At 34.7% G+C, this 25,555-nt stretch overlaps 1 protein-coding gene across 6 annotated transcripts in view; it reads left to right on the top strand.

Annotated features, from left to right (window-relative positions):
* The window catches only part of LOC126372932 (uncharacterized), a 223,257-nt gene that overhangs the window by 188,519 nt on the left and 9,183 nt on the right, over window positions 1-25,555 (top strand). For all 6 annotated transcript variants that reach the window (XM_050018833.1, XM_050018836.1, XM_050018837.1 and 3 more), the window contains one exon: window positions 23,249-23,352. In XM_050018833.1, the coding sequence (XP_049874790.1) occupies window positions 23,249-23,352 (104 nt within the window). The remainder of the gene's footprint in view (window positions 1-23,248; window positions 23,353-25,555) is intronic.

The following is a 25,555-nucleotide window of genomic DNA, read 5'->3' on the forward strand; positions in this document are numbered from 1 at the left end:
GCGTCTAGCAGTATTTGACAGTAACAGTCATAAACAATGGATCGAGCGATTTAAATCCTTTCACGTTTCAATGTAAACCTGACGGAGCGACCTCCGCGCGATACGTATCACGTAGCCTAACATCTTAATCAGTGTCTGGCTTGCATTAGTAATAGCTACTGGCAGTCCGATACTCCCGTAATTACTCGGCTGAGAATGCTCCTGCTAATTCAATTTCGTCACTGGAACTGGCTTGGCTGCAACGAGAGCCCCAAGCAAGGATTAAGGAATTACGCACCGTTAGTCACCCTCAGTAAACTAGCTCTGTTTTCATAACGCGAGGAAGTCATTTCGCTTCATCGAAATAATTAATTAGTGATATTGCGTTGACTAACTAGCCCGCATAGCGTCCATAAATAATATTAAACAGGAGCGTCGTCGGTCGGCTCTCTCTATTATTCGAAATTAACTGACTGGTAGTGGGAGCGCTATTCGTGTCCCGAGCGACACTTTCTCGATTGATTGTCGATATAATTAGCCGCGGAGATTCTTCTCACCTCCACTCTCGACTAATCGGCAACCACGCGCACCGCCCTTTTTGTTTGATCTATTAATATGCCTATCCATTATATTACAAATTTTATGCTTATTTTGTTGACAGTATTTTGATAGGATTGTTTTCTCTTACATTTTATTAAAACTTTTTTATGAAGTGTTTATTAAGTAGGCATGTGTGAACATTTTATTTGATTGTAGGATCAGCTTTTAAAGTCATCGTCAGGGAGAGTAGGTAGAGTAGACGCGGAAGTGTCATTCTCATAATATACGTACTTACTTACGCGAAAAATCATTTTTGTTATTCTACATGTTATTAAAATGTTGATATATTTCATTAATTTGCGAAAATATTAAAAACCTTGGTTTATATTTATGCTGTCAGTTTATAACATTATATAACACACACAACACAACATTAACATTATATATGAGTAAATAGTTGGCAGTCGTTATGTCAATCATTAATTTTAGTTTTTTTTTTTATTTAGACTTTTTTCTGACCATTATTCGCGTTAGTGAACGCTAAAAAATTTAAGTGACAGTAAAATTGTTATAAAGCCGTCCGTCTAATTAAGACGAGTTTACCTTCGCGTTGGTGTACAGCTACATTATGAATCGCAATAAAGACTAAGGTTAAACATCGCTTCCTGACGGGTGATCTCAGATCTTATCGCACTATCAATATCCGCACGAGATAAAGTAAATACTTGTATGCAAATGGCGCTAATTTCACCAAGGTCGCAAAGAAGACCTCGCGAAAATCGGCCTTGCGGTTATCGTATTAGTGATATGAATATAATATATGCGCAATAAGCGACAGATAATATCCATTTAATACTACTTTTACTTCTGTTATCGACGACAGCACGCGTGGGAACAACTCTTGTTTATTTTATAATCGGATTTTATCGGCAATGTTTTCGAGGAAAAATTTTGCCAGTGAGTGATGTTCATTTTTTAATTTAATACAGGTATTTATTTATTTCAAATTCTAATTTTAAATTATTTTTTTTCTATTATTATTTATCCATGGATTCGAAGACGGATCCGAGCCTTGGTGTGGAACGAGATATTTTTATTTATTGCAGTCAAAAGCAGAATAACGATATTTATATTGTTTTCGATATTTATATTGTTTGTTTTTTTGTTTATATTGTTTTCTGGTGGTAATATTAAAAAAAAAGCTATGAATTTCAAAAGTAGAAAATTAAAGATAAGATATTAAAGATTCGATATAATAGTCGCTGATGTTATAAGTAGGTTCTTACTAAGTACTTTTCCTCTATACATGATTATTTATTCACAATTTATTAATAGCACGTGAATGAATCCATAAGGTCATAAAACTTCATTATTTATATGATAGGTGTAAATGATACGTCACAGTTATTGCAGTACTAATGCCACTGTTAGGAGGTAAATGTGAACTAACTGGTTTGTGGTATACTATGACACGGAGCATGAATGAGAACTGGGGTAAAATAAAACGTAAGATAAACTAGTGCAGAGTGAATCGCATGTACTTATTTATAAAATAACATAAAAAATAATAATAATAAAAAAAAGTAATGAAAAAAATAAATAAAACATAGGGATTGCCGCAAGCGAATAGATCCATTTAATAGATATTTACTTTATAAGTATATATTTTACGTCCACTTTTTATTCACTCTCACACTCTCAGTTTAGGGTTAACCCTAAACATACTCTTCTCGTATACGAGGTACGCCTCATTGATTGGCATTTATGCCTACTCGGTACGACAGTGCACTGTGTGTGTTTTTGAGTTCATTTCTTTCAATGTTTTCTGTATTTTTATATTATTATTTTTATTTTATTTTTCTGTTTTAATGCGACGAATAGGTGCCGAGACAAACCTCTGTGGTTTAACGGCATCATTCAAACCATGTATTTAGATTAAGGATATAAAGAAAAAAAAAAAAAAAAATATTACGTCATTAGCGCGTACATCCTAAATCTGTGGGTAATACGAACAATAAAATCACCCTTCAAAAATTGGTTAAAAATCTAAAACAAAAATGTCAATAAGTATTATTAGCAACGTAAAACGTTTTGCATTTAATACATACAGGGGGCAGAAGGCAAGAGGGAAACCACTGCCCTATTTTTCTCTAAAAAGTAGCATGGAAAATGCTGCACCTACAAGAGCGTGGCTCTTAAATTGATGATGATGATGATGAAAACGTTTTATGTCGCCTTTTTTTCCGGGTTCCGTACCCAAAATACCAGGCTGTACCACATGAACCGTGTTGATAATTTCTGTTGCCGTTATAACAACACATACTAAAAAACAGAATAAAATAAATATGGGGCTCCCTCCCATACAACAAAGGTGATCTTTTTTTGGCTCGATATTAAAAACGGCAACAGGTGGACGCTTGAAATATTCACAGAATATTTAGTTATATATTCACTTTAAAAATAAATAATTAAATTAATATTTAAGGGAGTACCTTATACATAATAGTACGGAACCCTTCGTGCCCGACTCCGACTCGCACTTAGCCGGTTTTTTTATGGATTAAGCACAGTATTATGGTATAACTCTTCCGATTCCGCAAGTTTTATTATGTCGCACTTCGTAAATGGCATCGGCGCATAATTCAACCAGTTTACAAGGAAACATGAGCAACTCATTGATAACTTCTTTGCCATCATAAATCGAATGTAATGTCAGAGCTCAATAGAAAGTGGACAAGTGAGACGTCGCAAAGCCCACTTTGGCCTGAATTTCGTATCGAATGGACTTGAGAATGAACATTTATTATAATGCTAAGGTCGCATACATCTTGTCGTGAAACTTCCAGTTGCCCTTTGCATAGAAAACTGAATCTTACAAAGTTACTTTAAGGTAGCTTCTTTGTTATGCTTTAATGACGCTATTCTACATCAATATAGGTCAATTGGAATATTTTCAAACTTAGAATAAATTCTATTACCACTTTTGTTCGATATCTATTAATAAGAATCAAAATCAACAATGATTAAAGCTTACGAATAAATCCTCTTATCGATCGTCGATCACGTATTGGCATTTCGTTCCTCAGAAAAGAAATTATTTTTGTGGCTCTTAAATATAAAAGTTATTTAATATCGTAAGCCGAAGCATGTGAACGAATGTCAAATAAAATACGACATACATTCGACTATCAATAACTGAATGTTGTTTAAAATTCGAAGCCCGTCAGGGATTTGGCACTTCACCGCGAGTTTGGAATCCATAATATTTTTTATTGGCTCCTTGTTTTACGTTCACAACTTTAGCAGACCCGCAGTAGTTAGTTGTTTTTTATAGATTTTTTTTTTTATCTTTGGCACAAATGTATACAGAAACGTGTTTTATATCGTTTTAAGTTTAATGAAGCTGCTAATCGTGGCGATTCGTATGAATGATATACGTAGATATAATTAGAAATCGTAAAATACAGAACTAACAATTTACAAGCTACAATATCTATGTATAATAAATAAAACAGATTAAAATACAGAATAAAACTAGTTCCTATTGTAATGTATTTCTGTAAGTGTCCTTATACATTTATTGCTACAAATAATTACTTAGCTCGTATTAAAGGACAATTCCGTTAAAACGTGATTGCACTGAAAATTACTGTCATTTGAAGATACATATCAAGCGGAAATCGTATAATTGTACTTACAAATTAATATGTGGGTTAGCTAGAGTCGTTATTCTCGTTTTCAAAGAATTTGATAAACCTTAGTTTATTGCTTCGTCGTATATATATTCGTCGACATGCACAATAGGAAAGGATAATTTAAATTATAAAGTAGGAAGGAATCTGGAGACATTGACTTGCCAAGTTGAAAGAATTGAGAAAATGAGAAAATTAATAAATAAATATTCAATGCATTTAATTTGCATACCTACTATGATGGTACAAAAAAGGCTGGTTTGTGGTCGCTAACATGTTTGCTTCACAAATCCTACAGGCATCGCCATACCTCATTTTCTTCTGTTCCCAAAATGCACTTGTAAATTCTAATATAAGAAATATACGTCATCATCTCCCTAGCATTATTCCGTTTTCCACACCGTCCGCTTATCTAACCTGAAGATTTGACAGGTCCGGTTTTTACAGAAGCGACTGCTTGTCTGACCTTCCAACCCGCGAAGGGAAAACCAGCTCAATACAGGTTAGGTCACATAACTTCAAAAATGCATTTCTCGGGAATGTGGGTTTCCTCGTGATGTTATCTTCACAGCAAAGAAAGAAATAATAAAAATATAAGATAGATACATAAAAGACAAATATAGAGATTTAATTAAATGAAAAATATATGTATTGTTGCTAAGTCATTCATTCATATTAATAATCGTATAAAACATGAAAATTGATCGGTTAAAATGATCCGTATAAAACCGTAAATATACTTGTTTCTCATTGCGATGTCGAGATTATAACGATATTGAATTGTAGTTCAAGGTGGTACAGTAAAGGTGCAGCTAAATTAATTCAAAAGTATATTATATAAAGACAAACTCTGACTCTTATAAAAATTTGTATATAAATTATCTCTCCACATAAGGAACTGTCAAGGGCTTCTGTAGTTTTAGTTTCTGTAAGTACATGTAAATAGTATACATTATTTAATATTAACACTTTCAAGGACAGAACGTCTAATGAGGTTCCGATTCCAAGGTGTCATACTATCTATTATGAACCATCAATGTCCCATGGTCTCTGCCCGTGAAAGGGTTAATATTCGCACGCTATATGGTTGAGTGATGGACTTTTTTCTTACAATATTATACATATTTAAGATCTTTTGTACCAATCTAGAGCGCATAATTTTTAATATATATTTATGTATCTTTTCATGTATACAATTCTTCCGCTGACATGAAAAAAGGACGTATTTTTTGTAATCCCCTTGATTATGAAAGCTTTTTAAACTGACGATAATAATATGAAAAGTCCTTGCAGAACCTACGCAAGGACTTTAAGTTAAGCTACATAAAATTCAAACTTTGCACAGACTTTAAACTTAAGGCTAAATAATAATACAGTAAATACATAATAAAAAAAAAACAGCGCGTCTAACGTAATTTGGCATTCATTGCGATTCGTCCGTGTTGTTTATTCAGATGTATTTAGTCACTAGGTGGCCTTCAATCGATTTACTTTGAATATTTAACAATCCTCCGAATCGATAATTAAATATATTCATGAAAAATATATTTTACTCATTAAATGGTTTTGAAATTTCCTTGAATACATAAATATACTTGCAAATTGAAGAAAAATATTAACAAGGAACACGGTTGTAGTTAAATAATGCAAGCTAAACTTTTAAACAGTATATCCAAACGTCAAATGTAGTGCAATTCCAGGCCAGGTACAAGCATGCCAGTCAACACACTTGCATTACACATGAAAGTAGCACTTGAATGTAAGGAGCTAGCATGCAAGTGTGCCAGGTACACGCGCGTGAATTCCCGCCTACACAGTATTTTTACGTATCGTCGACCCAGGCGGCAACAATTGCCATACATAATTAATGTAAAGGAAATACAAGGACTTTTAAATACCGGAGTACGGGCACTACCGACAGTGCCATAGTCTAAAAATTACGTACAAATTAGCAAGAACCATTGTATGCATATTATGTTGCCTTGTATTCAAGTAAATACATATTAAAATACGACGAAAAATCACCTTCGCCTAGACCAATTTACGTATACATTACATTTATCCTCGTTTGACTATTCGTATTGTGGCTATTGCGAGTGCGACACATGTTTCTATTTTTTTTTTTGGAACAAATAGTAAGTATCTATATTGTTTATTTATTACTAATATGTACCTGTATAATGTAAACGCTTCAAATGGAATATCCTGAATTAGCACCTTATCACCTATGTCCTAATCAATACAGAAATCACGTGGTGGTTTATCACGTGTTGATACACCTCGACTTAAGTCTTGATAAATATTAGTATCGATATCAATAACATCTGTGTGCAAGTAATCCAATCTCGAAATAGAAACCTCTAAATTCAGTGAATGGAAGCAATATCCCAAACTCTATTGAGCTGGTAGAGCGGGGTTGACGCCGAAAATGAAAAGATTTACCGACGGCCGATATTGTCTGCCTACCAGACAGACAAACCCAGACAGATTCTAGGACATAGGCTAGGGTGGGGCATTCTCATTTACTAGTATTTCTGTTTCGACCACTTCCCCAAATCGATAATCGGTATACTAAATACTTATTCTCAGATATAGGATTTAATCATTTGTTAGTGTTCGTGCTCAGTGGTGAAGGAAAACATCGTGAGGAAACCCACATTCCTTTTACCCTGTTGCCTAACCCTTGTATCCTGTTACGTAACCCATATTGGGCTGGTTTTCTTTTCGCAGATTTGAAGGTCAGATAGATAGTCGTTTCTGTAAAAAAACCGGACCAGCAAATCTTGAGGTTAGGTAAGGGGACAGTGTGAAAATAGGATATCACTAGGGAGATGGTGATGATGTTTGTGTAGTCAAACAAACCGAATCTATTATTGGTATCTGTGATGACATACATAGCGTCAATAACTCGAGAGGGATTTATAGCTTTGGTCGCAATCATTTGGCAAGGTAAACACGTAGACTGTTGTCTTCTTAGTCAATGACACACATGCTGGATTCATAATGACAAAAACTTTACTTCCCAAACAAGTTATAATAACATACAATTACAATAGTAAAACAATGAAAAGAAACATCAATTTCAAGAAACAGCGCCATGTATTTCCAAAATAGGTATATCTATTACTAGATATCTGTTTATAGGTACACGTACTACATTTTATTTCAACAAGATATTTCACAGATAATCGTCGTTCATGCAAAATCTTTTTATAATTAAAGTTTAGAATTAGAATAAAAATAATATACTTATTTAAACGCTTAATGTCATTTCATTTAACATTCCAATTAATTTCCATCAATATCTTTTTTCTCAGGCTCAGGATTATTAAGTCTTAAATAAGACCGAACCGAGCATTGGCGCCTAGAGTTAATTTGGTGGATAGTGGCGACTGTTGGACAAGCCTATTTGAGGTCAGGACTGTATACCTACCCACCTACAACGAGTGCGACAATGCTACTTTTCTGTTAGATTTATGACTTTAGTGGGCAAAATGCCTATTTCAGCTATGTCTACTTATTCTTGAAAGCGTAATCTGTAATATCTATAGAAATTATCATCATCATCCTCCTGCCATTATCCCAATCTAGGCGGGTCGGCACAACATGAATTCCTCTTCAATTGATTTAGGTATGTCAGTTGTCATCACTATACTCACACCTTTCACACACATATCCTTCTTTATACAACCCATCCACACTTTCTTGGGTCGTCTCCTGCCCGAATACATAGGAAAGATATCAGAATGAATAACCAACAATATAGGTAACCGTACTACACGTCTAAAAAATCTAAAAAAATACCTATAATACTTTAGAACCCTGTCGCATTAAGGTGATTCGTTTTCCATACAAAAGTTGATGCAGTGCTACAGGAAAACGGATAGAGGAATATTGTTATAAAACCGATAAATAGTAATATTTTGGTGTATTATTTTCGCAAACTAACAAAAATTTAGGGTCCGAATACGAGAAGTACCATATTTCAGACCCTCAATTTTGATCAATTCTACATTTGTAGTGGTGCAGATTACAGTGTATTTGCTGAGCGTGTAGTGGTGTCAATGTTAGTGTGTGTGCGTGATAGTTTTTTTTTCTCTAAAGGCTTTGACTACTAACTTGACAAGTGTAATAGAATGTCAGTGACAATTTATAAAGAGATTTTGTATGAATAAATAAAAAACTAAAAATATTACAATCTGAGAAAAGGAATATTGGAAAAATATTTTTGTTTTAACGCATATTTTTTAAACATTTTTAAATAATGGGTAACAAGTACCGTGTTTTAAAAGAGGACATATATTATAATAAAAAATCAATACATAAAATGACATGGCTGTATGGGCATAGTTCCCTTTGCCTTACCCTTCGGGGAAAACCAAATCAAAAAAAAAGTTGTTGCATTTGCCGGCCTAAATAGTAGTCATTTATAATTAATTGTTTTTCCATCCAACATACAGATTTATTTATATTCTCTTTGCCGCGGACTTTTTGGTGGGACCGGGAACGGGAAGGTTGCTTTCTTCATTGAATAATCTAAATAATCAATACGAAGTGGTGTTTTGTGGTTAATGATCACATTAAGTTAGTCGGGAAACATTCCCGATAGTAGATAGGTAGTTGAAATCGGAATATTCAATAAACAAAGTGTACCTATCTATTTTCGCTTTGCGCCAACAAGCCGCTTACTTCGTTTGGGGTTTGGAGTAAGAGTCTGTGTGGGGGCTTAGGTTTCATCATTTCATTAATCATCATCAAGAAAAAAAAAACACAAGACATGGCTGTATGGGCATAGTTCCCTTTGCCTTGCCCTTTGGGAAAAAAAAATAAGATACATTTTGAAATTCTTATGTATAATAAACAAACATCACAGACATCATGACAGATCTAAAACTAACGAAAATCTTTTTTCTTTTTTCTATTTGACTTATTTATGAATTTTAATCAAGAAAACGTGATAATAAGTTCGACAGCAACCAGTTCAGGTCCCCGAAACAACCCATTTCAGGCCGCGTATATATGGAAATACTACTTCAACACGTCCCAGCCTCGTCATTTTTTAACGTCCTCGTTAAAAAAAACGTCCTAACCTGAACTAATTAACCTAACAATAAACACCACGCGTAAATATAAGTCCAGAAATGCGCTGCAAGTCGTCTGGACTGGGCGCGAAAACAACATAAAATTCGATTAGCTGCTAAGTGTCCCGCATGCTATCACCAGCTGTCACTGACATACGTATGAAGTCCTGCGGATTTTATTGGAACTAAATGACAAGTCATAATAATTATATGCGGATACTGCGACATCAGCGCCGTGCTTGCGGGACGTCCTGAAGCGCTATTACATCTTTCAAACGCGATGCGTCAAAGTTTGAACCGACGCAATTTAGGAAAAATGTACCTTATTATTACTGTACTGTGATCGTTATTTGTAAAATCATACAATACATATACACAATTCTTTATACACAATATAATTATTATGACATATTGTGGACTTTCCGGTAGACCTACAAAAATGGAACAATTCAACCATACGTTGTTTTGTTATATCTCAATGGGCTCAGGCAGCGTTTTCGCCGAAAGCTCCAAGTCGGCTATATTTGTAACGATAATTATGTTTGATATTCATCATCATTTTTGAACCATTTTATAAAAAAAAAATACTTGTATAAATTATATACCCTAAAGCACGCCCATGAATCACTCTACTCATTGGTGAAAACCGTATGAAAATCCGTTCAGTAGTTTTTTAGTTAGCCGCATGTTCACTGATGCGATTAATGCCTGTTAGAATTTTACAAAATAAAAAATACGGAAATTACGGAAGGTACTTTAGTGCAAAGTACATTATTGTATAATTATAATATTACTGGTAAAAGTGATACTTTTTGAAAATTCCGTAACAAATAAACGGGTTCGCCAAATTCAATTGTAAAAAAAAATACAAAAAGTAAAAACAATTAAAACATGCACTTGGGTTTGAACCGTGAAACTTAAGAATGGCGGCGACTGCTTTACCAAATGCGCCATTTAGAAGTTAGAAATAGACTTCAAATTATGCATCTCTTTTAATAGCTAACCTAGTTCGCATGTGTGTGTGACAGCTTCGTGTTTGTACACAAATTGAAATGACACCAACTTTTGATGCAATGTTTTAATATGATATCTGCAGTAAATACTTCAAAATTGTAGCTTAACTTAAAGATAATGTATGTAAGATTTCGCCACCTAACGTTTCACTGGGTCAGAACTCAACACTAAACGAATAAATGGAAAAAAATACGAAAAATGCAGAAGTAACGCCATCTGCTGACGCAGCGTTACCTAGCTGACTGACACGCATCACCTTAACACATTTGACATGTTTACTGAGACTTTGTTTCCGTTTTGGTCACAAAGTCTCCGTAAGGTCAAATAAGTTAATGCGACATGGCTCTAAGGTGTAAGTCGATGAATATAATCATTATTTCTGAAGTAAGACTCGTGGAATAGAGTTACAATAGGAATAACCCGAGCAGTGGCGCCTAAGGAGTTCATTTGGCGGGAAATGGCGACTGTTTGACAAGCCTAGTCCATTGTCGAAGTACGATGGCACACTTCGGATGGCTTTTTGAGGTGCTTTCTTAAGTACAAGTATCGAGGACGCGATCTCGATTTATACTGTCAGAATAGAATATTGTTTTAATTGGGTTACACGGTTACTGTTAGGAAAATTGATGGGGTTTCCAAAACTTGTGTTAACACATTAACTGTGGTATCGTTATAGAATATAGCTAGAGGCCAAAAATTACTGTACACTACATTGTTTCCTCCGTTCATAAAAATGATACGAGTGTGTACAGTATAAAAAAATATCTCACAGATTGATAGAAAAATGTGAAAGTACCGTGATTTATATCCTTTAGATACTCGGGCTACAGAACTACAAAGAAATCAATCCAAAAAAAAAACGCAAAGAAGGCAATACTCCACAGATATCATAATTTCATCAAATACGTAATGCACCATAATCTAACTAACTCGATACTGATGATCGTAATATTATGTATTCCTAAATACAATCTCTCTAATCTTTAAATAATCTCATGATACCGTAATCATGATTCCCATCACTAACCACTTAGGAACAAATTTCACACCACTCATGTCATCGTATAAATCGTATCTATGGTGTTTACTGCACCATAATATTCTATAGAGATCCCTTGCATAGGGGGCCGACCCTCCTAGCACGCCTCAAGGTCATAGGGGCGCGTCGATATCCAATTCTGTTATTTATGTAGAGAACTAATTTTAACCAGCTATATTGAGCGTCCTTTTACGTATAGCGTACCTACTACTGCCCTTTAAGAATATTTGATGTTACCATAATTAGACGTTATCCGGAAATGTGGCCTTTTATCGACTTTGTTTTGAGAAAAAGCCACTTTTGTAAGTTTAAATGTGAGTTGAAATAATGAAATTAATGTCTGTTAAATAGTTGACATTTTAAATATTGATGCTTTCATTGCGCAGGAATTTTCCTTCGTACGAGGAAAATAACATGTAAAATATTAAACAAGTATACTTACATAACAATAAAAATCTTCCTTTAATGGACATATTTACCTGTCATTTATTAATTTATCAACACTACAATAAACATCTAAGATAAATAAACTGTTTTGCGGCTAAAACATCACTCTAACTTAGTGCCGCCTCTGACAGCGCGCATGCTCGTTTCATAGTTTAATCCAACGAGGCAAATAGAAATAGGGACAAAACGAACGCTTCACCGAATTGCATTTATATTTACAGTTCTCGCTAAAAGCGATCAGTAGAATTTACACCGCCATTTTGTAAACAAATAAATGGTATTATGTAAACAGTTTATCTCGTGAAATAACCATTAAGTACGCCAACAATATATCTGCCTAGGCGTCAGGTGCAGAGGATTTATGAAGATGTATCCATTTACTTACCTAAATAAAATATCTCTAATAAACTTGGTAAACTAAACATAAAAAATAAAACCCTTATTTGAAACCTTCTGCGTTGAGTGTTAATTAAGTACCGTAAACGACCGTTTAATTACCATCAAGATTCATTAAGTAAAATAAAATCTGTTCAGTTTCGTTGTACTTGGGCAAGAGTAACATTTGTTTTTTTCTTAACCGAGACGCATTACACGTGTTTGCTAATTGGCGATGTGCCAAATGATTTATTAATAGTGCTGACTACATAATAATTTGCTGTAGAGTGATTCTTCATTTGGGAAGTTTATATAAGTGGCTAGCTCAAACAAAGAGGCGGGGGTAACGCACGCAGCCGCGACAAAAAGTCTCAATAAAAACGCCCGAGTCGTGTCTAACCAATGTGAGTGCGATGACCCCGCGAATCCGCGTACCAATTTTTTTCACCATCTAGTCCGTAACACGTCCTCTCTAGTGAAATAACGTGTACGATTCTAAATTGAGAATTTGAATATTCTGTTTTATGACTTTGCTAGGCGCGCTGCCTGTTTTAGTGCCGTACCGTAAAATTGGAAAAACTGTACGCCGTAGGAATCACATTTAAATTCTTTATTGTGGATAATATTGCTGTAATACTCTGTTTAATTACATTTCATTCGTAGCCTATATAAACAAAATCTAAATAACACAAACTACATGAAAGGTAGAGCTTTTATACGAACCCCTCTGTCAAAACTGTAATCATCCTGTGCATGTTTGCGGAAATTCCGGTACTTTGTACGGATTTTCCCGCGTCATCAAGCACCACTATCGAATCGAACGTTTGTTTATATTCGGGCTTTGTTAAAAATTCAAAGATATTAAAAATCTACCAATTCACACGTTTGATCGCTAGTTTTTAGTTAAATATTTTATTGTGTTATTTTTTCTGTATAACCTTATCGATTTGTACAATTAGATATAAAAAAAAGCAAAAGCGGTATATAAAGCGAAAGTTGATGGTAGGGCTGGCAGAGGAAGACCGAGAAGGACTTACGATGATCAAATTGGAGATGTCCTTAGAAAAGGTTCAATACGATCTACTCTGAACCGGCGTGCGTGTATGAAGCGATTGATGAGTGTGGAGGAGGCAAGAGAAGTGTGTCAGGATCGAAGCAAATGGAATTCTATAGTCTCTGCTTACCCCGGTGGGAAATAGGCGTGAGTTTATGTATGTATGTATGTAGATATAAACAAATAGCTGATAATAAATAACAAGCTATCATAGTATACTGCTGATTTTATTGTTCGTCATAACAAATCGTCATCTTATGAAAACAAGAAATGGCGGTTCAAGTCACGTGGTTCAAGCCTTTTTGGAAATCTTTCCCCAGTCATGTTTACGACGGAATTATTAAGGCCATAATCGGTCGGTCGTCGACATCGGATCTTGACTATTCTTGACATGGCCTCGATCTCAATCCCATCGAAATTGCCTTAATAATGTAGCGAAGTATAGTCGAATGGCTGTCCATTGATCTTTTTCTTAAGGAAGTCAATTTTGTTTACCGCAAACGGTGTGGACGTGACCGAAGACAATATGCTTGATTTGTATTCCACGCAGTGGTGGTGCTACGGCAAAGGTGCAGACAGACAGACGACGTAGGTCCAATATCGATGATTATGTGCCAATGGCTGCACAATCATAATTAATTATTATTCGTATGTAAACTTTATACATTTTAAAACTTTTACGACCTCCGTGGTCCAGTGGTTGAGCGTTGGGCTCATTTATTCTTCGTTTGTCCCACATAAAAATATCCTAATCCAAGCAATATTCTGCCTTCGTCCCAAAATATAATTTTAATTATTTTATTCCTACTTCGTCCAATTTTGTTTTCCTTCTACGGCTCATGTTTTTTTTTATATGCCAAACTTACTATATTGTAGAATCAGCAAAAAAGGATTACGTATTATTTAAAATATTATTATTAAATATTACTCGTATTATTTTATTATAATAAAACTCATTAGTGAGAAAGTTATGAGGTGACGTCTCTGGAATATGTTTAAAGAAAAAGCAGGTACAAAATAACTACGTCCCTTTTTTATTGCTTCCTTTGTTTGTCTGCTTGTATTGACTATTTGGCCAATAGCATTGCTTTTCGTTATCTGCAAAACGGGCCTTAAGCGGTAGCTGTCCGTTACAGAGTGCAGTCAACTCATTCGTCACCTGGCTAAAGTTGTGTAAAGTGTGGTTAAAAATTCATCTAGTTTTCCAGAGGTAAGTAACTATATTTTTATCTTATATATTTCTTATCTTATTTTTTTTGTTGACTATACCTTTGAAGTACCTTCTTATAATTTGGGACGAAGCAAGACTTCAATAGTGATATGGGACAAACTAAGATTTTTTGGAATGTGAGACAAAGCTTCAGGACGAACGAGGAATAAATCTTTGGTTTGGACATTACTGGCTGATCACCAGATTGTCCGAAAGTAAGATGATCCGTGCTTCGGAAGGCACGTTAAGCCGGTAGTCCCGGTTACTATTTACTGATGTAAGTACGTAGTCGGTACATGAACCATGTCAGGGGCCTTTGGCGGCTCAATATTAACCCTGACACCAGGGTTGATGAGGTTGGTAATCCACCTCACAACCCACACGATAGAAGAAAAAAACTATTATAACCTGCTTAATGTAGCGTTAATTAACATGTTAAAATAAAATGCCTGTCTGTGCTTTCTGAATTTCCGCTAATAACCCTATACCACCCTATACCATAATGGTTATTGGCGGAAATTCATTCATTAAAAATGTCATTACATTTTTAATAGTTTATTAACCGAAATTCAGAAATTAAACAACATATACAGAAAGATTTTGACAATCCTAACAACAAAATATATTAATGTATATTTAAATCTATAGGTAAATCTCAGATCATACTTACAAAAACCGATAAAAAAGGGACTGGTAATAAAACAATAAAACTACATTTCATTTCTAGACTAACACTTAGACCAAGGGTCCGATTGTCTCGGTTGAGGGCCCGTGAGAATTACCTCGAGGTCCGTTAGAAAAAACCAATTACCTCTCACAAAAGTCACTCGCTCTACCGAACGTTCATAACGCTCTCTATTGAAATCCATACCAATGGTAACGGAATAGAAATATTGCTGGACTGGAAATATCGTGTCTTTATACAAGTTGATAATACGTGAACAAAAACACTCTTTGAAGGAGTCTTCCACATTTAATTTTATAATAGGTAAGTAAATAACAATCTAGTTATACCATTTCTACAGTCATGTTATTTTTCAACTGTATATTTACGTAACTAATACTACAGAATAAACAATAATAGATACGGTGGTTTACGACCATCTTGCTTCTAAAATCACCAAAGTTACTTGACACCACTACTTCGGTGACAGAACACTCCGTAAACGAGTATTTTTTGTATTATGAAAAATAAACATTTTACTTACTTACCAAGCTTGATGAGGTTGGTAATCCACCTCACAACCCACACGATAGAAGAAGAAGTTACGTGACACCATTTAACTCCACAGATAATTTTGGTCTGTAAGTACCGTTAGTTACAGACCAAAATTATCGTTGATACAAACAACCAACTTCAAACATAATGTACTAAAATCACATAAACTTTTCCAACAAAAAAATGAAACACTGAGCCGTTTGATCAAAAAATGGAGCTCAAACAAAAACCGTAGCTCGACAAATATGTGATAGGACATAAAACGGTTTAAACCAGCCAAGCCAATTATATCCTACGTTATGCAAGCGATTTGATCGACCGACTGTAAATATTTGAGACCGCTCAATTGTGAATGACCTACAACTAGAATTTGCAGGCGATGAAATTCTAACTGCGGGATCAAATTGTAAAGGTCATGTTCATACAAGGCGTTAAAGCAAATGTCAGCCTATATTGTTTATATCCTATTACGGACACAGGCCTCTTCTCGTTGAAAGAAGAAGATAATTATGGAACAGAATCCACCAGAATGTTCTTACCCGCGTTTGTTTTGTAGCTAGTAGCACTAGTAGGCAATGCTTATAGTATTTATAATTTTGTGTGTAAATCGCAACAATAAGCCTTGAAATGTTAGATTTTGACCTCTTACCAGACTTATGTGTATTTTTTCCGGAGTTCCTAACGTAAAACGTTGCAAGAATCAAATCAAAATCGCCCGATATGGTTCGTTATGGCCAATCAGTAGTGTTAATAAAGTTTGCACGGTTCCGAATTCCGTTTTCGAACCATATCGAATGAATTTCAAAATCAAAATTAAGTAATTCCAATTCATGCAAATATTACGACTTTAAAAAAGTTACGATGTTATTTTATATTTAACTACCTACGAATTGAAAATTGCTGAAGTTATATTTTTTTATTTGTAATTTGAACTGAACTTTGTAGTATCTCTATTTATTTACGGCTACAAAAACTTTGTAAACATAAAGTCTCTGATAAAGAAAAAACGCGTAAACAAACTTTCAACAACTAAATAACTTCGTACTCCTAGTATCTCTGCATGACCCCCATTCAAGTCTTCCGTTCTTTTATTACCTTTTAAAAACGGTTCCATACACGATTAACTGTTACACGATGGAGCAGGCACATTTACAAAGGGCCATCAAATTAGTCACAGAAGCATCAACTTCGGTGGTCCGCACAATGTCGGGAGCCAGCGTTTCGAATCCGTTGGAAATTCAAAATATTACGCCCAACAGTGGGCCACGGCACGTGGCATGTTCGTTTCCTTAAAAAATAAAATCCACGTACAATCACATGCCACAGAAAAATAAACCATTTTTTTATTTGCACACTCAAATTCTGTCTTAAGTAAACACGAAGTTGTAGGAATTCATTCATTCGAACACAATGATATTACAATGAGGAACTTTCCCGGCTATGTTCCTCAAAAACAATATGGCTGGAGCTGATTTTCCCTCGTTTAATCTTCTAATAACAGACATATGCGTCTTTTATCTTTGTTTTTGTGTATGAATGAAAACTCTTTGTATTACACCCAGGCACAATTACATCTTCCACCCATTATTATTCTGATCCAAATATCAAGCAATAATTATATTGAATTTTTGAAGAATTATGTACCCGAGTAATGAGAAAATAGGTAATTATCACATTAAATCTCGACAGCGCCATCTATATTATTTTTGGGGAACGTAGCCTGGAAAGTCCATCATTGTTCGTATATTATTACTTTCCGTTTAAGTTATAGACACGGTCTACCTCTGGTGGTCTAGCTAAAGTCAAACTGAATACACGCGATGCATAAAATATAAAAGTGTTCATTTTAATACCCTCAAAACGGAAATGGAGTAACTATCGCATTTTACTATGCTCCTTTCTATATTCAAAGACAATAAAAATAATTAAAGTGGAGTAAATTGAAATTTTAACGAGCTCGGAATACTTTTTTATGCCATTAAAAAAATACCTAGTACTAGAACAAGTGTACTCTATCATAGTAGAAGCTTATTACGTTATGCGCGCCAAAATGTTCCACTTATTGTTGGGAGCTGACTTCAAATAGGTCAAGGACTGCGGAATGCCGCTCGAGATTCCGACTTGAATATTCGCTTGGATATCATTTTACAAACGGTGACACAAGAGAATTACCTCCTCCAAAACACCTTATGTTTATTTATTGTATAAACTTAGCAGACAAAGAGGATTACGGTGAAGTTACTATAGCAATTAGGAGCGCTTTACCAACTGATGATATAAAACGCAATTTATTTGCGGCAAAGTACTAAATAATGAGAAAATCAGTTACTTCTTGTTTATTTTTACCATTTTGTCCGACTTAAGACAGGCAAAGACTTTCCGCCGTACAGCCTTACATACACAGTCAATAAATACTCTACTACCGCTTCGAAACGTGTTACGGCGATGGAGAAGAAGCTTATTCAGTTACTTCAGAATGAAGTCGGGAAATAAAATACAGTAGTTTTAGTGCTGTTGCTACAATACAGAATATTATAAAGGCTTTTAGATTTTTAAAAGTTGATAACCATCGCTGTAAACGGCATAGATACTACTGGGCAAAATCAACAATATTTTTATTCTCAATTAAAATTTACCCGCAAAGTTTGCACGGTACAATTAAACATTTCTTTTATTTTAATAACATAAAAAAGCGCTATTCAAGTTTGACAAATATTTTATTAGTATATTTTAATTTTGTTAAATTAACAGTTGCAAGGGGCTTTTCGGCGGGAAACGGGAACGGGACAGTTGCTTTCTTCATTGAGTAATCTAAATAATTAATACGAAGTGGTGTTTTGTGGTTAATGATCGCATTAAGTTAGTCGGAAGACATTCGCGAGTGTTATTATATTGGAGTATTCAATAAACAAAGTGTATCTGCCTATTTTCGCTTCGTGCTGGGAAGCCGCTTCATAACTCAAAAGTTTATGCGGACTTTTGAGTTAATTCGTTTGGGGTTCGGAGTAGGAGTCTACTCCGAGGGTGGGGGCTTAGGTTTCATCATCATCACCTTTCATCATTTCATTAATCATCAAGAAAAAAAATACGTCAGACATGGCTGTATGGGCATAGTTCCCTTTGCCTTACCCTTCGGGGAAAACCAAAACAAAAAAAAAAATAATTAACAGTTGCAAAAATGGAATGTAATGCTGCCCTTATTTTTCTTTTTAATATTTTCCCATTTTTATTTTGCAACTTGAATTACGAACGTCAATTTTAATTTCACTCGTTAGCAAATAACAAACGCGTTCGAAACAAACCAGTCGAGGCGATCTCGAGTGCGATACCGTGGAGGTGCTTTTTGTAGCCGTGTGCGAGCCTAATTGTACACTCGCCGTCGCAAATTGAACGGTTTACCGGAACCGGTCGTGGCTAGCCGTGTTTGTTAACCGATTAGTGGTTTATCATTATCCCCACTTGTGTGTATTAATTACGTGGAGATTTTAATTCACCCACTTTGTTAATTGAGTGTCTACTGTTTAGGCGAAAGCTCTGAATAAGCAAATGTTTGTGTGAAAACCTTTTGTTGTTAATTATTAATTAGTTCGCGGTTTGCTTGTTAAATCATTGGTTTGCCGCTATCCGGCACGTGTATACACATCGACTTCCAACATTTCCATCCAAAATTAAAATTTTACATTAAAAGTTTACTTTCCAGTGTATATATCAAATACGTATAATTACTATACTTACATCTGAAAACCAACCTACACTAGTTTGTAAATAGTAATCGGAAAAAAACATCTTGTAAAAATATGTATAGTTTGCTAAGTAGGTGAAAAACTTAAGAAGTCGAATGACTGAGCCAGGAGTGCCTCTAGTTTTTTCGTTATAAATTCCTTCTAAAAAAGCTACCTACGCCACCATAAATAACTTGCGCTTATATTAAGAACTAAGTGGAACATGAAGCTTATAAGTAAACTACGTGACTTGAAAGACAACAAATCGTAAAGGTCAGGTAATAAGAAGTTTCTGAACTCAATACGGTGTAAGATTGGCTAGCAACGTAGCAACCCTCAGATCACAATGGAACCGGTAGATAAATAAATAAGAATAAATAAGTGCAAAAAGTTGAAAATAGCCCCCTTGCAGCTGTCGACTCAAGGCAAACCAGCCAGTCTTTAGGCCGGCTTTTGCATCGCAAATTGAGATTTTTTTCTTTTTTAAACCTTACAGTAGTGGCTAGAGCATAAAGTTTTAAGTGCGCTCCGTAGTTTATGACTTGTGTTCTTTGAGCATAGAGTACTCGTATTTTGAGCTTAACTCCATGATGCGGGGAATTGATTAGGTTCCCGAAGAGGAAAATTACTAGGTAATATGGACTCATAATTATTTTATTTGATAGATTTTTTTACATGATTAATCAGTGATAAATGAGTAAACTTGAATTCCAATAAATATGGAATATCAAATTGAGAACTAGCTTCCGATTTGGTAGGATATTAGGTACAAATTATACTAAACAACCCGTATTATTATATCGTTTATACATCGTTATAATATCGATGCTTTCATTTCAACATAAGTTTAAATTAGATAATGTTACAATTACAAGACTTAGGTACCTATTTACAAGTTGTTGAAGTCAAGCATTATGGCACAACAATTACGCTTTAAGTACTCCACTTAATTTTAATTATAAGGCTTAAGTAATTACTTAGTTAATATAATTACCTAAATGCGTACTTATAAACTTACATATTTAAAAAACAAAATGTTTAGGTAAAATCACGGCATTTCATAATTATAATTACCTACAGCAATAGCATATTCTTACTTACGTTTAATTAGCGTTGTAATGTAATTTAGTAGATAGATTAAAACAATTTTAATACCTACGTAGTAACTGTTTCGTACAGAAGGGTATTGTACAAATTCTTAGAAAAATGTCTAAACATTTTAATTGATCTTTTTTAATTATTCTACAATTAATATGAGTTGGCTTACTCTATAATTAAGTTAATTCCAGTTTGGTGCCACCACCTTTCTGATTGTGATCTACATTACTACTACATCCATAAAATTGTAATACACAGTTATTGTTGATTATACAGTATTAATTAAATTTAGTTCTATTTGAATGCTCAGTTTATCAACATGTTGATATAATGATAGCTTGCATACGTCCCGCTACAGGGCACAAGAACCCCATAGCAATCAAAAGTTGGTTTAGAGTATACTTCACCACGCTGATCCATCGTGGGTACGTTTATTTGTTTTTTTATTCTAGAATTATACATTATATATACACCCCAGTCCCAATGCAGAGCCATGACTTCCCCTCAAGTCAATCGGCGGGGGTATGGATGGAGGAGCGTCATCCACCACACTACGAGTTGCTAGTTACCGTAGAAAAAATATATAAAGTACCAAATACCTACTTTTTTACAAACTACGAATTGCGCACGAAACTACAATAAAACTCCTTCCAAATTCAAAACTCAAAGCACGCTAATGACAAAACCAACAAAACCATTAAACACCAAGTGTACCAGCCAGTTACAGTTATGTTCATTTATAAAGTAACAAATAAACACAGTTTAAAGTAGTTTAAACATAAAAACAACTCGTACGAAATCCACTACGTTGAACTTATATATTGAGAGGCGGCAAGTTGGAGCGGCTCCAAATTGTACCGCCTCTCCGCCCTCGCAACTCGTGCGATAACGGTACAGAGTGCGCTTAGCGCCGAGCGGCCAATCGTAGAACTAAAGCGATTATTATATCACTTACTCTTCTATTGGGATTATTAATTATGGTCAATAATTAGGTTTAATATTTTACCTCAAAATGTATCGAATACATACCTAGTATTTCTCTCTTAGTTAATACGTAGATATAAATATATTTTTTATTTAATCATTAACACAACGTTTTATAATACTCTACATTTTGGAGGTTCTAGATACATTTTATTCGCTTATCATAGTTACGTAGTTCCTTTTTTACTGATATGAAAGCTTCTTTACGAATAAGAAAAGCATGCTTAATTTAGAAATTGAGCCAAGTTTACTGATAAAAAATACTTAGTACCTACGCCTAAGTACCTACCAACAATAAAAAAATAAGTCTACCACTTCATTTCTGTGCCACAAATTATTTGAGGTTTTATCGATCAGCGTTATAAGACCTATTTTCTCACATTGGAAATAAATATTTTCCATTACATTTTGTTATCAGTCGTTTCGGAAGCTCCAACCACAGACAATCTTTTTAAAGGCGTGTTTGTTCTCATGACGTGTGTAGGGACCATTATTTAGGCACAGGCAACCGTATCGCGGATGACCACATCCGCGACAGCTGTTCGCCGACCGCCATTTTCTAAATAAACGAATAAATAAAAAATAAAGAAGTTTTCGTACCTATTTGAAAACAGAATTTATTTCGTTTTAATTTCGTTTAGGATTTTAAAACTAAACAAAGGAAAGGCTTGTCATTGGCGTATCGCTAACCGCGAAAGCCAGAAGAAAAAAAGCAAAAGCTGATTACGACGCCAATTTTTTTTAATGAGTTTGTACTAATACCAAAATGATGAATACTAACCTATCCTAACTTAGATATTTTTTAATCTCTGTTTTTAAAAGCCTACTTATTAAGAGCTCAGACCTAATTTATTATACCTGCATTAGGTATAATAAATTAGGTCATTAATTCCGCCTAATGCATTTTTTTGGTCTTTACTTACCCCGCTGGTGGGAAATAGGCGTGAAGATATGTGTGAATGTACGTAAAGCATTTAATGATCTAATTAGTAATTACAAGACCAGTTCCTATAACTCGTACATAAATCATGCCAATGTCAATATCAAGTAGTTAGAAACGCCAATTGGTTAATAGGCTTGCAATAGACAAACAATAGTTGATAATTTTGTTTAAAGTAATTTGTGTAATTAGAATTTAGTCATTACACTTAAGTATAAAAGTACCAGGAAATCATAATTAATGTTTTAGTTCGTTCCACGTACAGAGTAAGTAGGATGGGAGACAAGGGATTGCTTTTAGAAAGTGGAACACGAGTATCGGTTTGAGATTTAAACATGATGGTTATGTGATGGACTAAAAGAAAATGCATTCTATCTCAAGATACTAAAATTAAAATATCAAAAAGCACGACTGCATATAAAGCGTATAATTCGCTTTATGTAAAAAAAACCGACTTCAAAAGCAAAACTAAAAAGCAATAAATAAATTTACTTCGCACAAAGTAATAAGTACGTATTTTCAATTAGTTAATTAATTTTATAATTTTGAAGTCGGTGCCAAAGTAAATGCTACAACATTTAGTAAGGTAGTAGGGTTACTACAATATCAAATTACAATGTACACACAATATTGTTAAATATAAAAAAATAATTTTCAAAATCGGTTCATAAACGACGAAGTTATTCGCGAACAAACATAAAAAAAATATACGGTCGAATTGAGATTCTTCTCCTTTTTTGAACTCTGTAAAAATGAGCGTCAATTAGTAGATACTTAGTAGAGTGCCGCACAACCATAAATATTTACAGTAATATAAAATCAACATGCTAATGAATATTATGATATTGTTCCAGGCTACTACCAGCCGGCGGGGCCGATGATAAAGGAGACAAGCGCCGACGCAGACCGCGCACTCGCCCGCTATCACCCGCCACACTACCACGCCCCGCATCCACCTGTAAGTGCAGACATACATATATAAGCTCACGACTATATCCCAATTGGGGTAGCCAGAGGTAGATCCATCACAAGATGAACTAAGTACCCACACCTCACCGAGCTTTCAGTTAGACCAACGTGATAGGTTTGAGGGAAATCGTCGACCACGCCGGCGGGGTTGGTATCGGGGTCCTGAAGTGTTTGGTGTCGCGAGCTGATTGGCTGTAATCGGGTCGTCGGGAAGTAATCGGGTCGTTGGCAATTCATGCAAAGTGCTCACTTATTTTTATATGCACAAATATCAAATACTCGTAGCAATGTTACTTTTTTATGATTGCTTCTACACTTTTAAACACCCCTGCTGCCCTAGTAAAGTCAGGGCGGGTCGCTATATAGTGTACCTATTACCACCTAGCCGTCAGTTTACACAAGCGCAACCTGTGTTCATATTATTTTTTCATGAGGTATTTAAATCAATTTTGAGCGGTATGACAATGGTGCTTATTCCTGCAGACGCCATCTAGTCTTTTTCTTATTCGTTGAAACAGAATCGACAGGCATAAAGTTTATGGAATACTTACACGTAAAGTTTAAGCAGAAATCTAAAACAACCGTCTAAAAATTTTACATCGGCCAATACCCCGACAGAATTAAGTAGACAGCACGTCAAACGGATTGCATACCAGCGAGATGCCTATTTTATTCGCACGGGTTATTCATTCATTTTAAAATTAACTTGTTGACAATCATCCGTCTCTTTCCTTTTCGGCGGACAAGAAAATGATAGATATAACTTAAAATTAGATGGTGTCTGCAGGAATCGGGGCCAATAAGTGAATAACCCTACAATACACACCAATACATTAACATTTATTTGTACGAAACATCCAAACATTCGGGCACATTATTTCAATGCTATTACCTCCGTAAAAATAACGATGTGTCATGAAAATGCTGAAAGATGCTGTCTCATTTAAATATTAATTAAGATGTACGTCTTTTTACCAGAGATTTTTAAATGTTGTGTTAATCAAGATTCCTAAGAGCGGCTTGGCAACCAGCCAAAACATTTTTGTCTCGAAACACTATTGCTTAAAATTAAAGCTAATATTTTACGTACCTGATACAAGCAAATAGAGTATATCAATCACTGTAGTATGGTGACGCGCAGTAGACCGAATAATTGTAATAAATAAATACCTACTTAATAATAGTGTAAATGTAATTTGATTTTGGAATTAGTGTTTGTTATAGCTTTGGATTATAGTGTCTGAAATAAAAGTGTTCTTATTATTAATACAATTTAGAATATAAAGCATAACGTAGAATAATACAGTGTGGCTTAGTTTATCGTTCTGAACATTCAAAGCTTCGGCACATCAAAAGCAGGAGTAGGTTAGAAGCATCGCGGGGCACTTTCAACGCTTGGTATGCCTTTAGTGGGTGCAATAAAAAGTTTTTGTATTGTATTATATTGTTGTATCTTTGAACACCGACGGTCAATCTATTTACCGTTATTGCAAAAATATCGTTCCCAGAATCGTGGTGAAAACAAAAGATTCAAGGTTATTTTCGCGTTCACGGCAACGCTATTGACTTCTGGGGGAGTTAAAATGGCCACATCGAAGCAATTTATCTAAAAGAACAATATTGCAATTTGACATTTGTTTGCATTGCGCACTTACTTTTCAAAATCAAAAATTATTTATTTACCAAACATCAATACATCCTCGTGTTTGGGACAACTTTTAAGCAAATATTTACCTGTGTTAGTAGCCCCGCTCTTCTATGTGATACATTGATAATGGTAATAAAGTAAACATAAAGAAGTACAAAATAAATGAACAATAAAGAAAAATAATAAAATAATAATAATAAATAAAAAATGGCAATAATAAAAAAGAGGAACATTAAAAAAGTGGGTATGTGTGTAAACAAGTGGGTATTTGCGCAAATATCAAATAGCAGTATTGCTTTTTTAGATGAATTGCTTCGATGTGGCCATTTTAACCGGTCCGCGTTCGCGCTACAATCGACTTCAACAATATTCAACAACGTTTATGCAGTCATATTTTATTAAAAACAAAATACCTAATTCAATTATTTTTTTCCTGCAAATCCGTGACGCTACCACGAGTAATCTGTCGCTCACGGATATAGAGTGATCTCTACTAATAACGGCTGCAGAAAAACGTTTTATTCAAATTAGGGTCAGAGATCAC

The sequence above is a fragment of the Pectinophora gossypiella genome, chromosome 15, assembly GCF_024362695.1.
Source record: "Pectinophora gossypiella chromosome 15, ilPecGoss1.1, whole genome shotgun sequence".
Taxonomy (NCBI): Eukaryota; Metazoa; Arthropoda; class Insecta; order Lepidoptera; family Gelechiidae; genus Pectinophora; species Pectinophora gossypiella.